A 10940-nucleotide genomic window follows, 5' to 3' on the forward strand; every position below is an offset into this window, starting at 1 on the left:
TTTAGTTCTATGTAAATATTGCTATTTAGTCTGATTCACAAAGCTCCACCCTAACTGCACTGTGTGTATAGTGATTGGGTGGAGCAATGTGCTGTTCAATATTTACCTAACCTACAACATAACTGAGGTGGAGCAGGATGAGGTCCGGACCTTGAGTATTCTTGTTCCTTTTTAGCTTGAAACTCTTTAATGGAGAGATTAATGACAACACTGTGTGGACCATGGGTTTCTATACACTGTCCAGATGCACCTGCCATCTGTTTTGCCTTACTTTGCAGGTAGGAGAAGGTTTTATCTTGTGATCTCTGAAACTTTATTCCCTTCTGCTTTTACCTCACAGCTGTCATTGGCAACTCTGTGTATGCGTATTTGCAACTGTATGTGCCCTATGTCACAAACAGATTGTCTGGGGTTTAGACGAGGTGAGAATCCTGAATCCTCCAGAGGAGCCTCTGCCCGACCATCACCTGGAAATACTTTACTCTTGTGATGTGCCTGCTGCTGTACAGCTGGACTGTGTTGTATCTTTTGACACTGGCATCATTTCCACCTTCCCGCTAAGATGGTGGAGCTGCATCCCCGGTGACCCTAAAGTTAGGACTGTGGAGCTAAACCTGCCAGACTGGATGGTGTATCAAGCTGATGGGATTGTTCCAGAGTCTCAGTGGGTGCTGAGTTGTATGCTTCGGGCCTCGGTCAGATACAGTGGATTTGATGACACTGAGGGGTTTATCGTAGCTCAGGATGTGGCAGCTCTGGAGCCTAAGCCCTTCTTTAGTCGACCAGTCAAACAGCATCAACTCTGCCTTGCTTGGAGTGCAGAAATGCTGCAATTAACTCAACAGTTTTTAAAGAGACAATGCTCTTTGGAGCAAGGTAAGGATGAATCAGCTCAGGTTCAACCAAGCAAAGTCATGTATTTCCTAAAATCATAAGAACAACTTGCATATCGATCCATTTTTAAATAAGAGTTATGGGATAAAATATATTTGTTGTGCAGAAACGGTGCATTTGCTGTCTTCAATATATGCGTCAACTGGAGAAAACTTTGGGATCACAAAGAGCCTGGCCCCTCACAGCAGTGAGGTTTTGGAGTATTTGCGTGTTAAAGCTGTCTCTTTTCCATGGTGAGACAAAAGTCACTTTGTGCACTATTACACAGATACAGTCATATATTTTATTTTGCCTCACTTAAGGAAGTCCACATGTATTTTTCACAGGTGTTTGTTCTCTATCTGGATATTTGTGACCACACACTGCCAGGAACAGGTGTGCGGAGTGTTTCATCATATCGACTCTCAGAATAACTACGTCACTCCAACAATGTTCCTCACAAATACAGGTATAGTTCAGATTTTTCGCTCACCTCACAGATACTCATTCATTTAACCAACCAGGACTTAGACTATAGTGTCTCCTGTGTACAGGCCAGATACACTTCCAGGTAAATGGAGAGTCTGAGGAATCCTCTGCATTTCTCTCTCTATTCAAAGTCCCTCTGAGTGAGTGGTGCCAAGTCAGTTTGATGTTGCAGGGTCAAACAGTGAGTCGTTTCTCATTGATAATCAATATAATTAAATAATAGTACGTAGTAATAGAAATGAAAGATAAAGTTGTCATTGTTTATATCTCAGGTTACTCTCTCCATGGTGTGTCTGCATCAGGAAGATAGACTGGTTCAATCTGCAGAATATCTGTAAGTGTTCTCTTAACATGACAAAAGTGATTTTCCTGAATACACAGAAACAGAAATGCACTTCAAATGCCCCTCTTGTCTATTATATTAACCCTGTGTGTTACAGGCTGAGTCATACTGTTGTGCTGGATGACACAGAGGGATATTTTGTGATTGGAGGAGGAAAATATGTCAAAGGTGTGGAGGGGTATTTTGGACCAGTGGTTTATTATCGCAACAGAATATCACCTCACAGCATGGTAATACACTGCAGCTGCCCACAATTATTATCTGCCCCCCCCCCATCCAACTGCATTAGAGTCTGATGATTTCTCTCCTCTCCAGTCCGAAGGTGTGATTCCAAATGTTATTAAGGATGTGAACTTCACTGGATGGCTGCACAGCTGTCAAGCGTTTCGTCTGGAGTTGAACATGAAATTCAGGGGCTACTCTCACCTGGCCAAGCAGATGATGGATTCTGGTAATGACCTTATACACCCACTAGATGGTGCTAAAATGACTATCTAAAATATTCTCTGCAGCCTGCACTAATGCTACAAACAAACTGTGTGCGTTTTTTCTTTTTCTAGATACCTGTTTTGATGTTTTCCATAAGTGGGCTATAAAGGACAGACAACCATCAAATTCACAATGTGGTCAGTGGGAGGCAACTGTGTCTCACAGAAGACAAGCTGTAAAACTGGCCAAGTTCTTTGCTTTCAAACATGGTAAGAGGTAAACTGATTTCTCTGACTACTGCAGCTGATCACCCCGTTCAAAACACAAGACACTTGAACTACAGCACTGTTACAAGATAAGCTTGATGATTTAAAACCGTGTAAACGGGATTACTTGTCACAATTGGTGCTTGTGTTTCACTGGTAATAAAAATATGCATTTTCTTAACATCTAAATATATACCCCACCCCCCTTGATTTTCCATTAATTAACTTAAAGAACGTGGTTATCATATTCCACACAGTCTGACAGTGTTATGGTATCTAACATACATTTTGAATCAGTTGGTTTCAGATATATTTTATACTTACACTGAATAGTCAAACCTACCAGATTCCTTTAAATGGAAACATACATTCAGTCATATTTATCAAGTCATATTTATTCACAATTGCCTTTTTTTACAGTATTATTCGCTAGTTACAGTAAGGGTTGTTTACTCACTATTTACTGATGATATCTGTCTGTTATTTAACATAAACAACTGAAACCAGTTCCACTGCTGATGTACAGGAGGAAGAGGGATGAGCCTGCCAGCTGTGGGCAGAGCGCTGTACTCCTTATCACTTCATAAGCTGGGCAGAGCAAGCAGCACTAGAGTGGTCAGTGAAGTGTTACCACTCCTGCTCCAAGCTGGCTGCCTGGCTGATAACAGAGCTCTGTACCTGTCGTCGGTGCTCTACAGCACTGGCCTGGGAGTCCAGAAACAGCCCAATAAGGTGTGTGTGTGTGTGTGTGTTTGGCTCTGGATCTGGATCTGGATCATAGCAAAATTATACCTGTGGTGAACAACTTCAATTCATCAGTGTACTCTCATGCTCTTGTGTTTGGTGCAGGCTTGGCTACTAGCCCTGTTGGCAGCCCAGAAGGATGATCGATTAGCACTTCTGCATCTTGGGCACCTGCACCACGAGGGGCTTCATGGTCTCCCCATCGACCCAGACCTGGCCTATGCATATTATGCGAACATTGCTAAACAGACAACTTTAGACCGTCATAATCCCACACCAGAGCAGGTAACATAAGTATGACTGGATAGTACTGATTTTGCATAACTCACATAACTTATATATTAACATTTTCAATGCAGGTCTTTCTATCTATCTTAAATTTGCAGTGTAATTAACGAATGATACTGAGCCTATGAATAACTGTAACATAAATGTTCAGGAGTAAATGTTAAGGTGTTTATATCAATATATGCCAGTAGTGCCAGACATACAACAATTGTGCTGCAGAGGATGGAAAGATTATTTTTCATATTATGTACCTGTGGATTTTTCAGATACACATGAGTTCATATGTGATATGGTTATGCATCTTCTGCTCCCCCTTTTCTGGGTATAATCTTCATATTTCTATCTCTGTTGCTTACCTTTGCTTTCCATACAAATAAAAGATAACAGATCAATGTGATATTATTACAGTGCTGAAAATATGTCCTATGTTTCATTCAAATTACACAGTAGCTACAAAAGAAAATTGAAATGCTTTGACTTTTACATGTTTTCCCTCTTCTAGACATATGTTGAGGCTGTTTATCTTAACAATGATGAGGTGCTGAATCTCCAGACCAATGAGGACCATCATATCTTCCAATGGCTGAAACTACAGGCACGCAGGGGAGCAGCTGAAGCTGAGGTACCCTGTCATTTCTGAAAACAGTAGGATCATGGTAATAAAAACAAACCTATGATGGATTTTAAGACATTCAGCCTCTGACTGTGTGTTCACACTACTAAAATTGGCCGCGTTTCCCAGATTTGTTAAGAAGCTCTTAGCGCTAAGATCTTCTTTGGAGCGCTCTTAAGAACGCTGTGAAAGAAGAACGTGTTTCCCAGAGTCGCTCTTAGCTTAAGAAGATCTTTCACTAAGAAGGAAATGTAAGATCGAGCTGACCCACTCTTTCGAGTCTTCTTAGCGACTTTTTAGCACTTTTTCAAGGCAAATCAATATCACACTAAGCAAGATATTTAAACAGTGCACATCGTATGTTTAAAACATATTAAATATGTGCCGAAATACAAAATAAAAATAAAAAATAAAATAAGAACAATAAATAACCTAAATATGAGGAATAACATGTGCTCTGCACATCAGGCACACAAATAAAATGAATCATCATGACTATCATTTATCATATTTTTTACGCACACATCCACGTCCCATATCTGCATGAACATCAAAAACACAACCGTTTTTAAATCAACCCCTAGTGTCGCTGTTGCATCGTGTTTTTACGCAGTGGGCAGCTTCTTGGTGTGGTGGGGGCATCGCAAGCAAGGGTCAGTGTCACGGAGTGTGGCAGCCGTGACACTGATCCTCCCGTGCCATTTTATACTGGCACTAAAAAGACTGTCACGCATTAACACTCCACTGCCTAAATATATATGTAGCCTATATACATATGTATAGCATTGATCATTCAGTGATGATGAGAAAAGAAAAACGTGTTGACCACCAAAATATCTATCAAGTGAGCTATTTGCTACCATGTGTTTTCATCCTTGCTAGAGTTGTCTGGCTGTAAACCAGCCAGCCCCTGCGCACATTTTTATTTTTATTTTCACACACATCAATCACATGGTCACGCAGCCGTCTGGCCGCATCTTTACGCGGCTGTGCCGTGTCACCTACGGCCAGTCCGTCACTGCCCGTGACCAACGCGGCAACAACAGCGGAGAAGTTTCTAATCAGGCCCGCCGACACCTGTGTTAACCCCATGTTTGACAAGTGGAAATCCCGTTTTCGGTTTATTCATCGCCCGTCGGTGCGGCTGCGCTTGTCACTGTGTGTGATTTATGCGCGTAATAGGTGGCGTGTGATATAATAATCGATTTGCCTGGCATCGATTGATTCAGTTTCAGTACTGTGGTGGTGGACAGCTCCCGTTAGGAGCTTCTTAAGAAGCTTCTTTGGCGTGATCTTAAGAAGGCAGTTAAGAACGCATCTGGGAAACACCCGTATCTTAGCGCTCCTTCTTAGCCGAACCCTTCTTAAGAGCCTTCTTAAGTCCTTAAGAAAGATCGAATCTGGGAAACGCGGCCATTTAAAGTTGGCATCTTAGGTCACATGAACAAAGTGAGAGTATTTTATCATGCAATTTCATTTCAAACTGACTTGCAATTGTCTTGCAGCAAGCACTTGCCCGCATGCTGTTCTGGGGTCAGCAGGGAGTGTCTCCAGACATCCAGAAGGCTGTGAAACACTACGAAAGGGGAGCAGTCCAATGGGGGGACCCAACATCAATGTATGACTACGGTGTAGTCCTGCTGCAGGTCAGATTTACATTTCTACAGTGATGTGATCCTCCTAAATGACAACTCCTTTGGTGGTATTAAAGGGATAGTTCACTCAAAATTGAAATTTCACTCATTATCTACTCACCCTCATGTCGACTAAGGTCTGGGAGAAGTTTCAGAGTCCTCTGTGCCTTCTCTGCACTGCCATATGACGGTAGCAAACAGGGCTCACTTTTCTTTGTCCAAAAAGACACACCAAAAAACATCCAAATACCTCCATAGTGCTCGTCTGTAATGTCCCTCTTGTATTTGAAGGCCCAACATGAGAAATTGTTCCGAAAAAAATTAATTAAGTCTATATTTTAAGCTTGTTTGTAACGGAAGCTCCCAGTGTCTCAGTTGACACCCAGTTCACGGCTCCGCAAATCGTGTGAGATTCCGGCAGAGCAACACTGGGAGCTTCCGCTACAAACAAGCTTAAAATATAGACTTATTTAATTTTTTCGGAACAATTTCTCATGTCGGGGCTTCAATACAAGAGGGACATTACAGACGAGCACTATGGAGGTATTTGGATGTTTTTTGGTGTGTCTTTTTGGATGAAGAAAAGTGAGCCCCGTTCACTACTATCATATGGACATGCAGTGCTGCTCCGAGCCCCCCCTGTAACTCAGAGAAGGCATGGAGGACTCTGAAACTTCTCCCAACCCTTAGTTGACATGAGGATGAGTAGATAATGAGAAATTTCAATTTTGAGTGAACTATCCCTTTAATGTGTTTTACATAATTATTATCTCTGAAAAAAACGTTTGTTTTTTGCAATAGGGACATGGGGTTGAAAAGGATATTCCAAAGGCTGTCACTTTCTTCAAGAAAGCGATGGATCAGGTTCTGACATAATCACAGCATTACTACTGCCATCAGCCTGCTTTCTAGTCTGCACACCCTGTATTACTTCTAATTTCATCCCACAGGGTTTTGTTCCTGCAATCAATGCCCTGGCCTGGTACTATGAGCAGTTTGAACAGGACTACAAGCAAGCAGTACAGCTGTGGGAACAAGCTGATCTCCTTGAGAGTGCAGATGCTGCTTTGAATCTTGGTGTCATGTATTCACAGGGTCTGTATCCAGGAAAAGCTGCTGACCAGGTGAACTCAGCTTTATCTTTTTCCTGGTATACTAAAGCACGAGTCTTGAATGACTAAATCGGAAAGTTAAAAATGTGTCTTTCCCACAGTATATGGCCTATAAGTTCTATCGAAAGTCAGCAGAGAGAGGGAACGTCAGGGGGGCAGTTTTACTCGCAGACTACTGGACCACTGGGATACCCGGCTATGTCAACCGACGTCCATTAGATGCTGTATTGTTAGTCACTTACGCTTTTATTCATTTTATTGATGTAGAATATTTGTTTATGTCATGACTTAAATGTCTGTTCAACTGCCTGCAGGTGGGCAAAATGGGCAGCTGAGCACAACGGATACCTGGGCAGTGTCTTACGGAAAGCCTTGGATTCATATCTCAAGAGTGACATGTAAACTATATTTCATTCACACTTGCCATGATCCTTATCCTGATCAAGCCAGTTGCAGCAAATTGACGTTCTAACTTCTGAACAGGTTGAGCTCACTTTTGTATTTCCTGGTGGCTGCTGAGTCGGGGTACGCAGCCGCACAGTTCAATGTGGCTTACCTCTGTGAACAAAACGCAGTGAGTTCTATGAATGTACATCTGAAATTTCTCCATAATAGCTGTATTATGGAGGTCATGTGACCATTTCTCTCCCTCTGGAATTTGTGTTCACTATGTGTCAATAGCAAAGTTTTCTGGACCCTACTTTCGCATCATGCTGTGTGTTGAGATATTACAACCTGACAATCCAGAGTCAAAATCCTGACACTTATGGTAAATCCCCATTTATTTATGAAATCTAAATATTTGAACACATTCTGTATTTTATTGTACCTCTAATTATTTCATCCCTCCAGCCTTGATTAGAATGGGTGACCTGATGTATGAGGGACAGGTTGATGGACAGAAGAACTTGTTTTCTGCAGCAGAGATGTACAAACTGGCAGCACTCAGGGACGAACCACAGGTCTGCCTCATTTAAATCAATGTTCTTGCAGTGCGCATATGTTTTTTCATGGCTTCTTGATGTATCATACTGTTCCTCTACAGGGATGGTACAACCTTGGCGTCCTCGTTGAGGAGGGTTTCAGACTGCCTCTGTCAATACTGACTGAAGTGGGCCTCTCAGAGCTCTACCTAGCAGACAAGAGTTTGCTTCTAAGTGCTTTGTACAAAAGGTGTGTTCAAAGTCTATGTGTTGTTGTCAAAGTGCTGCCCGCTGTCTTCATTGTAAATCTGTAAGTAAAATGATTCTGTATTTTCTTCCAAAAGATGCAGAGATTCAGAAGACACAGACTCCTACTTGCCTTGTAGCCTTGCCCTATTCAGCGTGCATCTCCAGTCATTCCAAAAAGACTACAGTGCTGTTATCAAGGTCAGTGCGATGTATCAAAAATACTCAATGTTTAGATCTTAACGAAAAAGTTAGTGACATGAAGTTGGCCAAAGTAACCTAGACTAATACTTTACTCAAGATTTTACCCAAGAAAAAGTACAAAAATGTTTGAATTAATGTAGTTTCCAGCACTCAAATTACAGCAGCAGGTAGGCCTACATCAACGAAGACTTAACTGTTAAGTTCACATTTGTGTCAACTAATTTCCCACAGATATCCACCGGTGTTGCCGTGGTGGCAGCTCCAACAATATTCCTAATCATCCTTGGTGTGGTCAGGAGACGTGTCCTGTCTCTCAGCTAGAGGCAGGACAAGTTGTATGCAATCTGTATGTTTACTATAAAGGAATGTTTTGTAATTGCCTGAAATGTTTTTGGTTTGTAAGTTTCATGTTCTGACTTTGGAAATAATTTAAATGAACAATAAAGAGCTATTTCAATGAACAATGAAGAGCTTGAATAAGACATGTAGCTTGTAGTCAACTTAAAGATACTGTTGGTTTATCACAGATGTTCCTCTCTCACTGTACTGACTCCCATGGCAGTCATTACCAAAGTGCTTACTAATAAGTAAAAGAGGTCAACGGGCTTGAATATTTCATCAACTAACTTAAACCTACAGTACTGTTTTCTCATGGACAGTCTTGACTTTTTAGTCCTGACTCCTGAACTTAAGACAGTGTGCAAGAGCTTCCTTTGATCTAATTGTTTGACCATGCTGGTCTTCTCCTAGGCACCTGTCTGTCTTTGTAGGCGTGCATACGTTTTTAGTGGTTTAGTCCTGACTCCTGAAAATCACATTCCAGACCCGTCCCACTTGACACAGTATCACTGCAGCTACCATTTAGGACACTGGGATCAATATTTTCTCTGTTAATGTTAGAGGGAGTTGAGTAACCTGGTGTGAACAAAAGAAAAAAGCAGGTGGAGGTTTTACAAACAATAAAGTTAGATGGTGCATATCTTTTCCTGCTGCCAGGAACATAGACATGCTAGTATGTAAAATGTAGGACAAAGCTAGGGTTTTTCTTCTAAATGCACTGTGAATTACATTTTTCCACAGTTTTTGCAGGTTGTTGGCACCTTTATGATGTGATTTAGCTCCACTGATTTTGTTTAAGTGAAATTGTGAATTTCCTTGGTGTGTGGATGGTATATTTTTGTGGGCTTTTTCACCTTTAATTTTTGGACTTTAATTTTATCTGTGGCCTACAACACTACAGCTTATCTCTAAACTATAGCTGCAGCTACTTTGAGTCAGTACTTTTCATCCTCCTATAGGGGTGCAGTTCCTCCCCAAGGCTCAAGGGGTCACTGTAACAGAAATGTGTAAGAAAAAAATAGGCAAATTTTTTTCAACCAACTTTGCAATGTCACACATGTGTTTGGTGAGTAGATATTTTCGATTTTCCCTATTTCAAATGTTGTCTTCAAATGTTAGTTTGTGTTCCACCCAATACATGATAACATTTGTACAATAATGATATTGAGAGGATTGGTACTTCACTAAATAGAGGCAGGGGTTAGATTTAAGATTCTTTAAAACATTTTTTAGCAAACAATGATGATGCTAGTTTATGTTTATGGTCTGGGTGAATACTCGATTCTGATTGGGTGACTGTTAAAAAGTGATAATAGTTGATGATGACTACATCATTGAAAGTCCTTGAATAAATAAGATTTATACTTCAAAATTTATTTTTTCATTTATATTTTTTATTTTATTTTATTTTTTGGTAGGGTGAGGGTCGCACCAGTGAAGTGTCTACATAGGTAGTTGCCCCCCGTGTGTGTGTGGTCACTGTCGTCAGCAACAGATCTGTGTGTTCATTTCAGACTCAGCTGTTAGTATCATAGCTATCTGTGGTATCCCTGATAAGTTGCGCAGTTAGGGTGATGTAGATGTTCTGTTGACTTTGATTTGGACAGGGCGTGATCTCAGACGGCGGATAAGGACTTTGTCATAGTAATCATAATAGGGCAACAATTGTTTAAAATCTAAATAGACTGTCCAGGCTAGAAAATAAATAGTGAGTAGCCCAATTATGGTACAATAATACTTTGGCAAAAGTACCAGATTATGAGTATTAGTTTATTTGGTGTGTTAATTTGTCAGTGTTGCCCTTCACTCTTGATGTTCGTAACATTATTCCACTTTCATTATATTTGTGTTTAGCAGTAACAGAGATGCCAAAAAAACCAAAAGGCAAGGGATCCTCCAGAGATGATCTCTGGTCACTAGCTGGAGGAGAGCATTTCCTTTCATTGGATATTTTGAATCAAGACCAGTCATTCTGTTCAGATGTGTGGTCAAATTTGTCCCAAAAGAGTTTTGGAAATGAAAATGAAAAAAACAAAACAGAAATGATCAAAGGCACAGTCATGTATTTCAAAAGGCCACCCACTGGTGGAAACTTATATTTTCCACTCAGTGACTCAGAGCAAGAGAGGGTGAATACAGAAGAAGAGGTGAGAGGTGTTCAAAAGAGGCACAGCAAAAAAGATGTAGTGTTCCAGGACACAGATCAAGATTCTGCCAAAAGTCAGAAGGAAATGGTGGAAGACTCAGACACAGAAGACTGTGACAGTCCAGTGTCCCCTAAAAGTGTCAGAGCTGATGTTTCCATGAGTGATCCAGAGTCTGCACTAAAAGAAGGCATGAGTGGTGTTAAAAAGAGGCACAGCAAGAAAAAAGCTGTTGTGTTGCAGTACACAGATGACGATTCTGAAGAAAGTCAGAGGGATATCGCAGAAGGGCA

General features: G+C 41.0%; 1 protein-coding gene across 1 annotated transcript; it reads left to right on the forward strand.

Moving 5' to 3' along the window:
• The first annotated feature begins 106 nt into the window (after positions 1–106).
• LOC146976327 (protein sel-1 homolog 3) lies at positions 107–8539 on the forward strand. Its single transcript, XM_085796025.1, has 23 exons — positions 107–278; positions 402–876; positions 1001–1127; positions 1221–1342; positions 1428–1543; positions 1635–1696; positions 1803–1935; positions 2021–2156; positions 2266–2403; positions 2927–3132; positions 3250–3429; positions 3935–4054; positions 5551–5691; positions 6481–6543; positions 6630–6803; positions 6893–7020; positions 7106–7189; positions 7275–7365; positions 7473–7560; positions 7644–7753; positions 7837–7964; positions 8059–8161; positions 8396–8539. Exons 1-23 carry the CDS (start codon positions 222–224, stop codon positions 8483–8485), a joined length of 3072 nt encoding a protein of 1023 aa, XP_085652151.1. The 5' UTR covers positions 107–221; the 3' UTR covers positions 8486–8539.
• The last annotated feature ends 2401 nt before the right edge of the window (positions 8540–10940 follow it).

This window comes from Trachurus japonicus, chromosome 13, assembly GCF_045865225.1.
Source record: "Trachurus japonicus isolate A0001 chromosome 13, Traja_1.0".
Classification (NCBI taxonomy): Eukaryota; Metazoa; Chordata; class Actinopteri; order Carangiformes; family Carangidae; genus Trachurus; species Trachurus japonicus.

Bases quoted from the DNA above. Each gene is read 5' to 3' on its own strand.
- LOC146976327 (XM_085796025.1), top strand. From the start codon at position 222: ATGGGTTTCTATACACTGTCCAGATGCACCTGCCATCTGTTTTGCCTT. The intron at 2,404-2,926 runs GTAAGAGGTAAA...GCTGATGTACAG, and splicing joins GTTCTTTGCTTTCAAACATG to GAGGAAGAGGGATGAGCCTG. The intron at 7,021-7,105 runs GTTAGTCACTTA...AACTGCCTGCAG, and splicing joins CGTCCATTAGATGCTGTATT to GTGGGCAAAATGGGCAGCTG.